Consider the following 16,129-nt stretch of genomic DNA (forward strand, 5'->3'; position numbering starts at 1 on the left):
TATATATATATATATATATATATGCGTGCGAATAAAATTATTAATAGAATGGTAAATAAGATAAAAAAATAAACATTTTCCTGATGCATCATCAACAACACTTATCGCTTGACAATGCTTCAAGCTCATAAACGAATGACAGAAAACAAATATCTTGTAATAATACTGCCAGAGTGCATCTGTCGACAACGTTACTGCATTTGCTTACGTATTTTGGCAACGCGCATTGCCAACAATCATACGACTAGTAGTCAGCAAGACGTGACTTTTGTCATGATATTTCGACTAGACAAATTTCATGGACAGATAATTCGTGAAGGACAGTAATACACGCCATCAATTATCCTCGAGTATACAAAATAATTTATAAGTTTGGCCCCTCTGATCGTTAGCGTTGAAAGTCATTGTTGCTAACATTATTATTCTCTATACTATTTTTCGAATACTGTACAATATATTCCTGCAAAAAAAAAAAAATTGATTCTATTATTATACACATAATATAAAGTATATCTTTGTGTCTTACCTTTGTACAAAGCGTATTGCGAGACCATCATTCGCCAGAAGAGACGTTATTTATTATAAAATCATTCTGTGAAGGGAAGCTCAGAGACTTGTGTTTCGCAGATACGTGGCTTATCCCTCTGGGATGAAATAGTCTTGATAAAGCGATTCTGACAATGATACAGCTCGTGCGAATAATAGTGGAAGAATGGCGTCTCCTTCTGTTTATTTCGAAGGCAGCTGATGGCGCGGTGAGTATTTTTAGCGCCTCTCGTTGAAATCGAGCACGTCGACTCGACAACGTTCCGTTACGCCTGTTCCAATACGGCGATTAGCAAAACCAAGGAAGCAAGCTGCAGTTTAATGCACCGGCTTAACTGCTGCACGTTGATGTTGCTGCGTGCCAGACGTGACTTGGCACTTGTAGAACATACTCGTAATCGTAAAAATCACATTATACTGATTTTTTAATTTTGATTTTTATGGGATCAACACAAAGTAATTAGCCATTCTATGATTTTATTTGATACTATATATTAATATATAATTAAAAGTTAGTATGGAAAAGTCAGTATTATGCGAATGGAGTTCCAATAACTCGAAATATCTAAATGAGAGTAAACGTTTAATTATTTTAAAACCTTTTAAAATTTAAAGGCTTGTAGATAAAAAAAACTTTGACACATGAGAGATACGCACGATTCCTTAATTTTGCAGTTTCGCGGTTTCAGCACAGACGATATTATGATAATCAAGTCCACTCAAGAGTAGTGAGTGTCTTTTCTTTCAAATTTGTCAATGACAGCAGATATAGCAATTATTGATCCAGATTGTATAGTTAATGTAGTAGGAGTCTCTGTTGCGTTATTAATTCCGTCACGATACGTTTCCTTTGTTGCAGTGTGCCAAAGTATAGACATAAGAAATAGCGTGAGTGACTTCTCCAAACTAGAAGGATGCCGGGTGGTCGAAGGTTTCGTACAAATTCTCTTGATCGATCGAGCGGAGCAATCGGCCTACGCCAATCTCAGCTTTCCCGATCTGGTTGAGATCACTGGATATCTTATTTTATACAGGTACAACTATTTATTAATTATTTAACCCTCCGTCTGCATGATTTGGGTTTTTCACTGTTAAATCTATAGTGTCAAATTTAACCTGGTGTGAGTCGCCACTGCTTCTACTCGATTATATCGTTATTTTATACTATAAAAAAATAGTTATATTTGCCACGTATATATAGTGTCAAATTTAATTATCATTTTAGTTTAAAATAACGATATATTTAGTAGAAACAGTGGCGATCTATGTTATTATAGGTTAAATATGACATTATAGATTTAATAGTGTTTTAACTCAAATGTTAAAATCCTTATTTAATAAAAATTGAAATTGAACAAATATGGAAGTGTTTAAAATGTATAGCTTAGTAATGAGGAGTCTGCCTCTTTTATTACGAAAAAAATTGAGAGTAAAATTATGCATGTGCAAAAAAATTCGCAAATTGCAAACGGAGAGTTAATATCGTAGATAATGTAACTTTAACGAAACATTTTTCCGTTTTTCCATTAGCATAGCAGACAGTCTATGCGACGGTTATTCGCATATTTTAAGTTTGCACTTGTTTGCTGTGTTTCCAGGGTAAGCGGACTGAGGACCGTCGGTCATCTGTTTCCGAATTTAACGGTCATTCGCGGTCATTCTCTCTTTATCAATTATGCCCTCGTAGCATTCGAGATGATGCATCTTCAAGAAATCGGTCTTCATTCTCTGACCAGCATCTTACGCGGATCCGTTCGATTCGAAAAGAATCCGACGTTATGCTACATCGATACCATCGACTGGGATGTCATTGCCAAAGCTGGCAAGGGAGGGCACTTCATAAAGGTGAGTATCTTCGATTTTTTTCTCAGCGCAACACTTAAACAGGGACACGGCAAGAAGTTATTATTAGAAAGATTCGATGGTCAAGATGAGTATATATACTTATTTGTCCAAGACTCGAATCGGTCGACAATCCTATCTTATTCCATTTCTGCCATTTTACGAATAATTTGCATCAACAACATCCGATTGACGTAAAAAAAAAAGCATAATAGCTTATAATAGTTGCTTATAGAGAAATTCTAGATTCTTTTTGAAAAAGATAACACGAATTTTCTGTAGTTAGAATTTTTTACCGGTGCGCGACTCATTACGATTCACAGTGTCTTTTCTATCACGAATTGTTAAGGAACAAAAGAAACCAAAACGGAAGCGGTAAACTACTTCATTTACTTTACAATGAAACGCGTATTGTGCAAAGTGTTGTAATGCACCGTGAAAACTCATATAAAAAAGCTGTTAGAAGTGGCACAGCGGTAATACAACGCTTTGTCATGATACAATATACATCTTCTGAAACGATCATCAAATCGCTTTAACATCATGTGTTATGCAAGGATTGCGTATTTATGATCGAATACAACATGATAAATATCTATGGCGATAAAATTATTTGTGCGTAAATTTATCTTTTTACTCGTTTGAACCGATCAATCAATCAATTTCGCTATTTGCTTTATGCTCAGAAATAGTATCGAATATCTCGTGAAAAGCATATCGTTGCGTGAAACGGTAACGGTATTGATCATCGAACACGAACCTTTCGCAATGTGTTTTTCGACCTTCATATCGGCTTCGACGTAGTATAGTCTTGTTTCTTCTCTTACTTTCTTACACATAGTTTCGCATGGTAGCGAAAGAATTTCCTATGTTCTGTCAAAAAATCGAACGCGCCCATTTCTCTTCCCTGAAGTACGTACAAATTACATTTGATTCGCATGGCTTTTGAAAAAATAAGATTCGTCAATATGGAATAAGATCAATTATACGTAGAGATTATAGTAATAAGATGATTAGACTGGATTAGATTCCGACGATAAATCTACATGTAAAAGGCTTTAGAAATGCTAATGTACAATATTTTTATTGCGCTGCTTCACATGCTGTAAAACTTGTGCTTTAAGCAGCATGTTAATAAGTTATAATTATATACATATATAGTAGCATTTTTATTTTAAAAAATAGTTAAAAAATTTAAATGTTTGTGATAAGGCTCAATATGTATTAAACAACTAATATAAGGAAATAAGGGCAATGAGCCAATAATTCCGTTAAAATCTTTTAAATTAATCTAATATATATTGCGAAGAATATCACATAATTATGGCGTATATCTGTATATATAAAATCTCGATTTAATAACTTAAACAGGCGTCTAAGGTAGGCTTCCACTATAATGCCTTACTGATGAGTCCAGTAGTGGAAGTTGGGACGAAACGCCATAATTATGTGATATTCTTCGCAATATATATTAGATTAATTTAAAAGATTTTAACGGAATTATTGGCTCATTGCCCTTATTTCCTTATATTAGTTAAAAAATTATACAGGACTCCTTAATATTCAAAATATAACAATGTGATACAAAAGACTAATAAGAGTCTGGCAATACAGTTATGCTCGTCGAGACAATTAGACGGTTATTTCTTCTTTATACATCGGACGTTAAGTACTTATAATGTGATATTAATCTTTTACTTCCATCGACATCCTATCATTGACAATTATTTTGACATGGATTTTTTTCAATTTTTGGCCTCAGAGAACAACGAGAAATTTTCGCAATCGGTCATCCAATCGCTTGACGAGCAATTTTCTGTTTCTCTGACCAAACACTCATCTTATTATTTAACAAAACTGTCGACGTCTTAACTTTTAATATTAGTTTACTGCGTCAGAATTTTTTACGAAGAGGACCTAAATATAAGGCTAAAACATGTTATGCGTGTGTATTATATTTCGTAGCGTTGAATGTTTCTTAATTTCTGTAATTTTTTAATAATATATTTATATTTAATACATTTATGTTAACTTTTTTTATGGAGGTTCTTTTATTGTTGCTTGACTCTTATTAGCCTTTTGTATCACATTGTTGTATTTTTATTTTTGTGAGTTATTTGAAATTCCACACGACAGTATATGAAGAGCGTCAGAAATAAAAACACAAAATTTTGAGAGAAATTGCAAGCGAAATTACGTGCAAATGCACAAGTAAATAAAATGTTGCAGTGCATTCGTATTTTGTTTACAGGATAACAAACCAACAAATGGTTGTCCGGTGTGTGACAAAAAATGCCCAACAAGACAGACGAAACCCGATCAGACTCTGTGCTGGAATCGACAACACTGCCAACAAAGTAAATTATTATTACGATCGAGATTATATTCGCGATTGTATATATATCACATCAGACCTTTCGTCGAATTTTGAGCCAGATTCCTATAAAAAAATCCTACAGATAATAACAACATTAAACTTTTTTTTGGAATTTAGTTAAAAACGATTGAATTTATAGTGAGATTTTATAATTGTTTGTTCCACGCTGTGGAATATATTATATAATTTACATATTTTTTTTTTAAGAGTACCGTATACAATATAAATACAACTAATTAGAATACCTCTACAAGTACAATGAATATAAGCACGTATAATTAATCTATCGACATAATTTGCAAGTTATTATCTATTTAATTCTCGAGAAAAACTCGGTAAATAGCATTTCATTTTAACGTAACGATTTATCTTTATAGTATGCAACTGGAAGTGCGAAAATAGAGGTTGCAGCAATACGGGAGAATGCTGTCATCCGTTCTGTTTAGGTGGATGCACAGGACCAACGGCCAATGATTGTATCGTTTGCAAAAATGTGGTAATAAACGACAGAGAATGCAAAGATCGTTGTCCAAAAGGCAAGTACGAATTTATGAATCGACGTTGCATCGAAGAGCAAGAATGCCGTCAGATGCAGAAGCCGCGCGAGGCGCCGGATGCTATGAAGTCTCGCCCATATAAACTGTTCAATGGTACCTGCGTGACCGAGTGCCCTCCGGGTTACATGGAGAGTGATAACGAGCGTGAACACGCATCCTGCCGGAAGTGTGAAGGTCGGTGGTGCTTAAAGGAATGTAATGGTGCAAACGTGGAGAGCATCGCTTCGGCACAATTATTGCGCGGATGTACACACATCGCAGGTAGCCTCGAGATACAGATACGCGGTGGCAAAAATATCGTAAAGGAACTCGAAGATAGCCTAAGCACGATCGAGGAGATAGACGGCTACTTGAAGATTATCCGTAGCTTCCCGCTGATATCTCTCAACTTTTTGAAAAATCTGCGCGTGATACGCGGTAAAACACTAGAGAACGGCAAGTATAGTCTCGCCGTGCTCGATAATCAGAATCTTCAGGAACTTTGGGATTGGAACACGCACCCGAACATTACCATCTTATCCAGTAAAGGCCCCGCTAAGCTCTTTTTTCATTTCAATCCGAAATTATGTCTGCATGAAATCGAAAAACTACGGGAGAAAGCAAAATTAGACGAGTTCACCGATCTCGATGTAGCATCCAGCAGCAATGGAGATAAAGTCGCATGTAACGTCACCGAGTTAAAGACCAAGGTCACCAGGAAGTCATCTAGAGGAGCTATTATCCAGTGGGAGGCCTTTACGCATCACGATACCAGGTCCCTCTTGGGTTACGTTCTTTACTTTATCGAAGCGCCTAATCAGAATGTAACGATGTACGATGGCCGTGATGCTTGTGGCGGTGATGGCTGGAAGGTGGAGGACGTTTCCGCTGAAAGCACGACGATGCAGCCCCACAACGGCACGGAATCACAAGAGCCTGTCGATCACACTCACATACTGACTTTGCTGAAGCCGTATACTCAATATGCTTACTACGTTAAGACTTACACCATAGCCACGGAAAGGTCAGGCGCGCAGAGTAAAGTCAAGTACTTTACGACGCTACCGGATGCGCCTAGCTCTCCCAGAGTCTTATCGACTTGGAGCAATTCTAGCAACGAGCTGGTTATATCCTGGTTTCCACCACTACACAAAAATGGAAATCTCACGCATTATCGCATTGTTGGTCGTTGGGAGCCTGATGACCCGAATTTCATCGACCAGAGGAATTATTGTGACGAACGTAATTCACTTAATCATTTTTTCAATAGTATATAGTAATATAATAATGTAAAAAAATTCTTCTTGAATACGAATGTTGTTATGGTTATACAATAATTATTATAAATGTGCTAAATTGCACTGTAAACATTTTTATAGTGACAAATAAAGTTAATTAATTATTAATAAATTGCTACTAATTTTAGCTATGCCGTTACCTGAGTCAAAACCACCGGAGGAAGTTATAGCGGAGGAAGAAAAGAAGCATAATGAGTTGGAGAAAGAATTCGAAAAAACCGATTCGTGCATCTGTTCTGATCGTGAAACAACGGATCAGTCGATGCGTGAGAAAGAAGTTTCCAGTTCGATCGCCTTCGAGAATGCGCTACACAATCAGGTTTATGTAAAACGAATGTCGCAGCAGCGCAGAAGACGCCATATTAGTGAAATGTTAATCGCAGCTGATCTAGCCAGAGAATCTACGTACGAACAGGTAAAATTTTCAGATCCCCTAACGTCAGTAACGATTTATTAATTATAAGTAAATAAATATAGAAATAAAAATATTGAATCCTGCACTTTATTTATTACAAGTGATATTTTGAAGATAATTCTTCCTGCATTTCATATTACGTGTATTTATATTCAAATTGATTAAGATATTAATTTACTTTCGACAGAAATAGAATAAAATATAGTAAAAATATCAATATGAAATGAATAACATTGCATTAATTGCATTTAATTATGTAAAATTACAGCATTTTATATTGTTTAAAATTGAATATAACTCTCGATATTTCATGTTTAGGATAAAGAAAGTATTAACGATAAGGTGGAGAATGGTACATTCACAGTATTCGAACGATTAATACCCAGCACCAATCTTACTTTCGTCATGAGAAATCTCCGACACTTCGCTGCGTACAATATTGAAGTTCAAGCTTGCCGAGAACGAGTTGGAAATGATACGAAGAGTAAGAATTGTTCGACGAAGAGCATGAAAACGTATCGTACGTTGTCTATGGAGAGCGCAGATAATATTCCACCGAATACCTTTGAATTAAAGACTTCTGGCGAGAATAACAGTTTCACTATAGTTACATTGTCTTGGGACGAACCACCTCAACCTAATGGCCTAATAGTCACGTATCAGATTGAGTATAAAAGAATTGACATAAAAAATGTAAGTAATACACAATTTTTAGTTTTTTTTATTAAGCAAAAATATAGTAAATGTTTTCAATTTGGAAATAAGGAAGAACTCTATGAAGAAATATTTTTAAAAAAGGAGATAATTTGTAATTTAGAATGTATCTTGTACATCTCTTGTATCGTCTGTATTATAATCTTTTCCTATATTGTATAGATACAAGCAACAGTGGTATGTATAACAAGACGCGATTTTGCCAATATGGGCAATACATACGTCTTGAAGGAACTTTCTTCTGGAAATTATTCTATAAAAGTACGAGCTACGAGTTTAGCTGGAAATGGCGCGTATACCGAAGTGAAATATTTTTATATACCGGAATATGGCACATTTGGTACATTCTGGATTTTCTTCTGGTCGATATTGGGTGTTGTCATAATGTTTAGTTCTTTAACAATATTCTACGTATTTAAAAAAAGATCAATGCGAAATGTACCTAGTATGAGGCTTATCGCGACAGTGAATCCAGAATATGTAAGCACAAGTTATGTACCGGACGAATGGGAAGTGCCCAGAAAGAAAATTCAATTATTACGAGAATTAGGAAATGGTTCTTTTGGCATGGTATACGAAGGATTGGCTAAGGATGTCGTGAAAGGCAAACCGGAAGTACGGTGTGCCGTGAAAACTGTAAATGAAAACGCAACCGACCGTGAACGGATAGAATTCCTTAACGAAGCGTCCGTCATGAAGTAAGAAAAATTAATTACTTCCTCTCTAGCAATATTGTATCTTTTTCTATTTTTTAACTTATTATAATTTTCTTGTTAAAGGGCTTTTAATACTCATCACGTTGTCAGATTGTTGGGCGTAGTGTCGCAAGGTCAACCTACATTAGTAGTTATGGAATTGATGGTGAACGGTGATCTAAAGACATATTTGAGAAGTCACCGACCAGACGTATGCGAGAACTCTAAACAACCTCCGACGTTGAGAGATATCTTGCAAATGGCAGTCGAAATTGCAGACGGCATGTCTTATCTTGCTGCAAAGAAATTCGTCCACAGAGATTTAGCTGCCCGTAATTGTATGGTAGCTGAAGATCTTACTGTAAAAATCGGTGATTTCGGCATGACGAGAGATATATATGAAACCGATTACTATCGAAAAGGGTCCAAAGGATTGCTACCAGTCAGATGGATGGCACCAGAAAGTTTGAAAGATGGTGTGTTCACCAGTTTTTCAGACGTTTGGAGCTACGGAGTTGTACTCTGGGAAATGGTAACGTTAGCTTCGCAGCCATATCAAGGCTTGTCGAATGATCAGGTAAATGCAAATTGTGCAAGAAAATAATTTTTAGTTATACGTTTCTCTAAATCATTATTGTGTTGCTTTTAGGTATTACGTTATGTAATTGAGGGGGGAGTTATGGAACGACCAGAAAATTGTCCTGACTCGCTGTATAATTTAATGAGGCGTACCTGGAATCATAGAGCCACGAGAAGACCTACCTTTATAGACATCGAGACGCAGTTATTGCAAGAAGTTAGTATAGAAGGCTTTGAGAATGTTAGTTTTTATCATAGTCCGGAAGGAATCGAAGCTCGAAATCAAAATAATTCGCATTCACCACAAACTGACCAGTAAGTATATAATTTCACATCATTTAATATTTAAAACATCATTTAATATTACAATTAAATGCATGTTGGATAATTAAATGCAATTTAATTATTTAATTTAAACAGGGATCTAGAAATGGTTACTCTACAAGATTTACGGGAAGAAGAAATGGAGGGAGAAGAAGATTCGCCACTGCGTCAAGACTTTGGTGACTTTGCAAGTTTTGAACCTCGCAGTATTAAAAATACCATAAGTCCACGTTATGGAGCAGATTCGTATGGTGAAACCTCAAAAGCTACTTCCAATTTCCATGACATGAACTCGATAAAAGTACCCAAAGCTGGGTTTGATGAATTTGGCGGTATCTCCGGAGATTCGCTCGTATCTAGTAAGGACACGTTAAACTTGCCTTTTGTAGAAGGCAGCCTTAAATCAATCAGGAGCTCGCCTTTTATATATAAGAAAAGTACTTCCCGCAGTAACGTAAGTCAAGGTTCTCTAGGAAAGCCTGGAAGTCCACAAAGTTTAGTTAAGCGAAATTTTCTCGATAGCCCAAATCCGTCTAAGCTTCGGGATGATCCCGATTATGAAAACAGGAGTCCTGAAATCATGTCAGGCATTGAAAAAAAGGAGATTACTTCTTTACATGTCGAATTTCCTTCAGTGGACGTTATGGACATTCAGATTAATGGTGACAAAACGGAAAATAACAAGCGCACCGGAGACTACATCAACAAATCAGAAATATTGAATAATGGTTACATCAGTAATACGACCACGTAGCTTCGTTGTACGAAACTTTTATCACTTGGAATGAATCGGATATGAATATTCCAACAAAAAGGCAGTGTCTGTGCCAAATTTCTGAGCGTACTGAATTATCATTTTGAAAGGATTACATTGAACAATGTTTTCTGTATATGGAAGGGATGTTAGTGTGTTCTAGCTCTAACAAACAAGTTATACTCATAAGTCTATATTTTAAACGTCTAGACGTAACTAAGAGTACAGGTCCTAAACAAACAAGTGGAGTTTCCTTATACGGGTGTTACCATGTCTTAATTCCGTCTCTCTAAATGTAATTTATCGCTACGCGTGTACAGCTAATTATATATTTGTTGCGCTGCGATGCATGTTGGAAAAGAGCAGCGAATATATTTATATCAGATACTGTCTTTTTGAAGTTGTCGCTATAGTATATGTTAATACGGAGAGTTTACTTTGTACTAAAGACGCCGTTTATCGTGGAGTTATTACAGACAGTTGCAATTTAAGTCAAATATCTCTCCTTAAGATTAGGCCACGTATACTGTGAGAAACATGCGACTGTCCATTGGCAATGCACATTATCTGACAAGCATGTAGTAACTTCTCTCTCCATTAACCATCTAGCGTGTAAGCGTGTATCAAAGAGAGAATTAAGCAAGTTTATTATTTATATCATAGACTTTCTGTTTCATTTTCAGTCGCAAGATGCGCTTTTTGCGCAATTTCTGCTGTAACTATATATTTGTATAGCTGTATTGGTTTATTTTTTCCGAGTTTATTGTAAATTTGGTAAACCAAAGTGGCAATTAGGTTGACTACCGCGTTGGTACGACATTTTGTTCACAGCAAAAAGACCATATTTTATAAATTTTGTGAATTACACCTAGTCGCCACTTTGCATGATTTTAAGCTTTGAACTCGTATAGTGATATAGATATGTTGGAAAGTATATGTGTAGAGGGTGATTCAGAATAAGTGTATGGACTTAGCAAATATATCGCGTTCCTCTAATTTATAAATTTCTATTATATTTATGTTTTCTACATTGTTTTAATATTTTTGACTTTATTGTATCAATTGATCAACAGTTCTGAATTCACCAATTGTTCGATACACAGTAGGAGAATTAGAAAATAAGGACCCTTTTTCAAATTGAAAGGCTTCAGTAATGATCATACGATTGATGAGCATTTGCGATATATATATATGTATATATATACATAGTTTGCAAAATGTTTATAATCTCTATTTTAGTCTTTTTATTGTAATCATAATAAAGTCTTAAATGAAAATAATTAAAATCTAATTTTCAAATTTAATATTAACATTATATTTTAATTTCAAAATACTATCATAAAATTAAATACGTTACATTTATAAAAACACTGATATTAATTTAAATGACGTTTTGTTTTTCTTATTTTGTATATTTAAATAATCTCGCATATATGAAAATAAAAGGAAACATAAAACAAAGCTATATATTTCACGGTTAAATAAGTTAACGGTCATGATGATATGCAAAAGAAATTAGACATGTTCATCTATCCCAATGTGAACTTTACTGAACCTGATGTGTTAAATATTTATGAAACGAGCAATAAGTAATTCTATCAAAATTTCTTTTTATGTTATTGTGCTTCTGAAATTTTCCCGACGTACTTCGTACGTATGACATAGATTATATGCTGTGTACGTAACTATACTATTTCGTGGAGCTGGCACATGAAATCGCGCTTTGTCTCCTGTAATATGCCTCTTAAAAATCTTCCAATGAGGAAGATATAGCATATTTCTCTCACTGCGAATGAATACCACTTTTCGACTGAAAGTTAACATATTCTGCAAAGATTCACCGTGCAATTTACAGTCATGAGTTTGTAGTCTCCATAGTGCAATAGGATCATCCACACTTTTATTTATACATCGTAAACTGCTACAATAGTATCCGCGGCAGACAAGATATTGCTCTTGATCCGTTGCGTAATCGTTTCTGCGTTGCTCCACGAAATAAACTATGAAATTCAGAGGCATGCACCATGCTTTTGAGTAGAGACGAGAGAACGTAGACTGTCTTAGAGCCCAGTGAGAAACAGATTAACGACGGACGAGAAAAGGTTGTTTCCATATAATCGTTACAGTCGCGAGATAAATAATATTGGATGAATCCTAATGGAATGAGCTAAGAAAAGAGTTATTATACGAGCAACGCAATGTAATGCAGTTGAGTCTAGACATAACGAGCCTCTAACACAAGACTGATTAGCTAATCCCACTATATATCCGTAATCTCTCAGTAAGTTAAAGATACAAGACAAAATGGTAGAAGTTCCAGATTGTTCCATATCCGCAAATATCCTCCTTTTGATGATTTATTTCGTTTGTTCTTACACCGTGCATCCGTTTAAAAGTATATTTAGTCCATTATGAGATTTATTAATGCGATCCATGGTTGTTTCGTTCCTACAATGTCGCGTACATATAGTCGTGCCAGTTTAATTCGACGCTTATCAGAGTAAATATGCGATAAAATGATATAGATAAAATATATAGGGTATCTGAAATTACTGTATAATTTTTCGTAACAAATTTCTTGATAAATTTTGCGTATGATATTAATCTTTTATCAATGCTATTTAGGAGAATATTATTTCTCAATGGAGTCGTTTAGCTCTTTCAATATTTCACATCCAATCCATTAAACTGTCACAAAAATAATCAGATCTCTGTTAAAATGAAATAAATAAGATCTCTCTTTGTTATTTTTCTACACTCATACAATATCTAGTAATTTGTATATAAATAAAATTATTTTAAAGTGCAATTTAGAATGAAAAATAATTATGGGATATGTATACACGCATGTATGCTATTTTATATATTAAATTTTATTTTATTATTTTTAAATTCATGTACAATATTTTTTCATGGTTGCTTAGAATTTTTTGTTCGAAAATTAATCCCAAATTTATCAAAAAATTGTTTATAAAAAAATATGCTTCAGACTGAGGATACCCTATATATCAATGAATGAAGTAATCAGTGAATAACAAATGTCTAATGCGCTATTTCCAACATTTTATGCAAATACATCAGATACAAAAAAGTTGTAACATCATAGCTTGTGTACAGACACAAAACAATGCAAGAAGTGTGAAGAAAAATATAATTATATAAAATATGTAAGAAGCAAAAATCCTATAGGATACGTCACGTTCTTTTCAAAAGTATCTGCTATTCAAAACCTTTTCTTCTCCATCGCTCTTAGCGATTCTAGACTTACAATCCGTAGTTATAACATTTCTTTTTTTTACATGTTCGGACATTTTGTTCACTTCCAACGTGCCAAGCGAAATGATTAAGCATTTATTTATTGGAATGTTATTATCTCTAATTGATACACCGATTGCATAACGCATTCGGAACTCTTAACAAAAAAATCGAATATCGAGAGAATGTACTTACAGCCTTGGATCACGCTAAACCTTTTGTAACTCGAACAATTTCGTTTAACGTATATACGTATATTTACATAAAATATCTGTTCTCTGTTCAGTATAAACTTTCTTGAAAACAAAATACTTTAATACGCGCAAAACGCGCGTTTTGAAAGGTGGTAAAAAGCCATGTACTCATTAAACGGAATTAAGCAGAGAAGGAACACGACTAACGACGGATAAATTATCGGCCGATGTATCGTAATAATAAGCCTCGCTCGTATTGTGAAATATTTAGTATAGTAACAAACAAACACAGTTAACGCTTAGACCATGTACATGTACCATATACGAAATAAGTATCGTAAGATTAACATAAAATGTTTCCTACATGGCCGCGAGTCTCCGTATTATAAGAACGGCGCGCGATCGCTAAAATTTAGGCCTATAGTTTAATAGTTCTGTAATATATTAGAATTATAAAATTTTAAGGTAGTACGTAATCATGTCTGGAAATGTGTATAACTATAAAGTGTGCCTGTTTTGACGCGTAATTGATCGCATTTGATAAGTATGTGATCTGTTTGAACGTAAATCACAAAGCAGAGATTTAAAAGTGTTGGCCGCAAGATCAATGTACATCTGTATCAATGTCGAAAAAGATCAAGAACTATCGAGCAGGAGAAACAGCATTTATTTTATCGTAAAAATTAACATTTACTTTTTATCGTAAATATTAAGCGAAGTGCGTACTCCGACTGCGACACGTGAATAATTAAGTCCTCCGATGATTTTAGACTGAAGTATAGCTCTATTCATCCTCAACGTCGAGAAACACTGACATAGGACTACTCCATCTCGATCTGTAATTTATTTGTATTTATTCTGTGTACATGAAGCAGACGATTTTAGCGCGAATGCAATTTTGAGACGCTATTGATTAGTTGATATTTAATAGCACTTTAGCAAATATATATGAGCATTGTACAGCGACTCAATTCCTTTTGCAATCGATATCACGTCCTTCGTATTTCGAACTCATTACATCAATACCTCACGTAGAATTTGAAAAACGCATTGATTTTATATTAGGGAATATTTTGAGCCACGTTTTGCAATCCAATACTTTTGTTATCTACGATTCTTTTGTTACGGATAAATTTTTGCGGTATATATCTAATAAAAAAATCTCTAAAGTAAAATAAAATCCCCATTACGAGGTTTCTTATTATGATGTAACGACTTTAATTAATATCCTATATGTTGCTTTCATTCAGTCTTTAATCTAACTTGTTCGCAATTATGTTCACAGTTCCTATCATTACTACTTTATAATGCGTTTACATTAATGCGCAAGTAATAGACAAGACTCTGATACAACATTGTGTATAATATTGCATAATGTTATATCAATATTTGCTAATATATCATTTCAAATCATATTTATGTTCTATCACTGTTTAGTCAATTCACTGTTTTTCACCTTGCGAAATAAGTTAGTTGACTATACAACTGCTCAATATTAGATTGCTCAACTTCCGTGACAGTAAGATAATACCGTAAAACAAATAACATTATTATATTACACCGTGTAAAATAGAGATCAAAGTCTTTTCATTTCAACTGAATTCATGAAACATTTTGTTCTATTTTATAGTCTGATCTTTTTCATTTCTTTTATAGTAGATACGATCTTAATTTTTATACATATAATAGACTTTTAACAAAGTCATCATTAGTTAAAAAAAAAGATAAAGAGATACATTAAAAACTGACAACAAATTAGAACCGTATTACAGAGTTATTTAAGATAATTGTACTTTTTTTGTTATCTTTATATATTTAAGCTTTTCAAAAAAAAAATTATTCAAGAATTATTTTAATTTTTTATTGGAATTACGCGTATTTTAATAACGCATGGTGTCCAATCGTTCTTATTCTACGAATATATTGACACTTTTTATTAGATCGTATTATATGACAACTGACTTATGTATATATATTGTTAATTATATGTTTTTTGTGCCTCTCGTAGAATTATCATTCATAGAACACGTTTATTTAAATAAATGTATGTCTTAACTGTTCATTATGTTTACACAATATTATGATAGTATACAGATAAAAAGATTTATTTTCGACAATTATACACAGAGTATTTTGTTTATTTAAACGAAAATATATTTTATTAAAATAGTCGTACATTTAATGCTCAAACTGCTAATTTACAAATGTAATAGAAGTAAAATTGTCCGGACAATTTCCGATCAACTATGATACAGATGTGCAAAGATTTAGAAATTGGGAAACTTCCCTGTTTTAATTTCCGCTTTTCGGTGATGTTTTGTGCACCGGTTCAGCCTGTAAATGCTTGTAAATAGCATTTCGATTAATTTTTGGCTAAAAATCTATGCAAGTATGTATTGGATGAAGTGAGTGTTATATACTGTTGGGCTATAAAGTATAGATTGATGAATTTGATGAACGATGAAAGTGTGTTTATAGTACGTCAAATAAAATTAATGCATATACATATTATGTATTTGACAAGACGCGTATGCGTTTATATGCAAAGCTTCTTAAGAGAACAAAGTGCGAATGTAAAAAAAAAAAAAAAAAAAAAAAAA

At 33.9% G+C, this 16,129-nt stretch overlaps 1 protein-coding gene across 1 annotated transcript in view; it reads left to right on the plus strand.

The window, feature by feature from the left end:
- The window catches only part of InR-2 (insulin-like receptor-like), a 22,861-nt gene extending 12,781 nt beyond the window's left edge, over nucleotides 1-10,080 (plus strand). The window contains exons 2-11 of the mRNA XM_018540333.1: nucleotides 1,406-1,580; nucleotides 2,145-2,391; nucleotides 4,640-4,745; nucleotides 5,143-6,543; nucleotides 6,728-7,014; nucleotides 7,333-7,707; nucleotides 7,891-8,426; nucleotides 8,508-9,000; nucleotides 9,073-9,317; nucleotides 9,423-10,080. Coding sequence (XP_018395835.1) covers nucleotides 1,406-1,580; nucleotides 2,145-2,391; nucleotides 4,640-4,745; nucleotides 5,143-6,543; nucleotides 6,728-7,014; nucleotides 7,333-7,707; nucleotides 7,891-8,426; nucleotides 8,508-9,000; nucleotides 9,073-9,317; nucleotides 9,423-10,080 — 4,523 coding nt within the window. The remainder of the gene's footprint in view (nucleotides 1-1,405; nucleotides 1,581-2,144; nucleotides 2,392-4,639; nucleotides 4,746-5,142; nucleotides 6,544-6,727; nucleotides 7,015-7,332; nucleotides 7,708-7,890; nucleotides 8,427-8,507; nucleotides 9,001-9,072; nucleotides 9,318-9,422) is intronic.
- Nucleotides 10,081-16,129: the final 6,049 nt, after the last annotated feature.

The sequence above is a fragment of the Cyphomyrmex costatus genome, unplaced genomic scaffold (assembly GCF_001594065.2).
Source record: "Cyphomyrmex costatus isolate MS0001 unplaced genomic scaffold, Ccosl1.0 scaffold241, whole genome shotgun sequence".
Taxonomy (NCBI): Eukaryota; Metazoa; Arthropoda; class Insecta; order Hymenoptera; family Formicidae; genus Cyphomyrmex; species Cyphomyrmex costatus.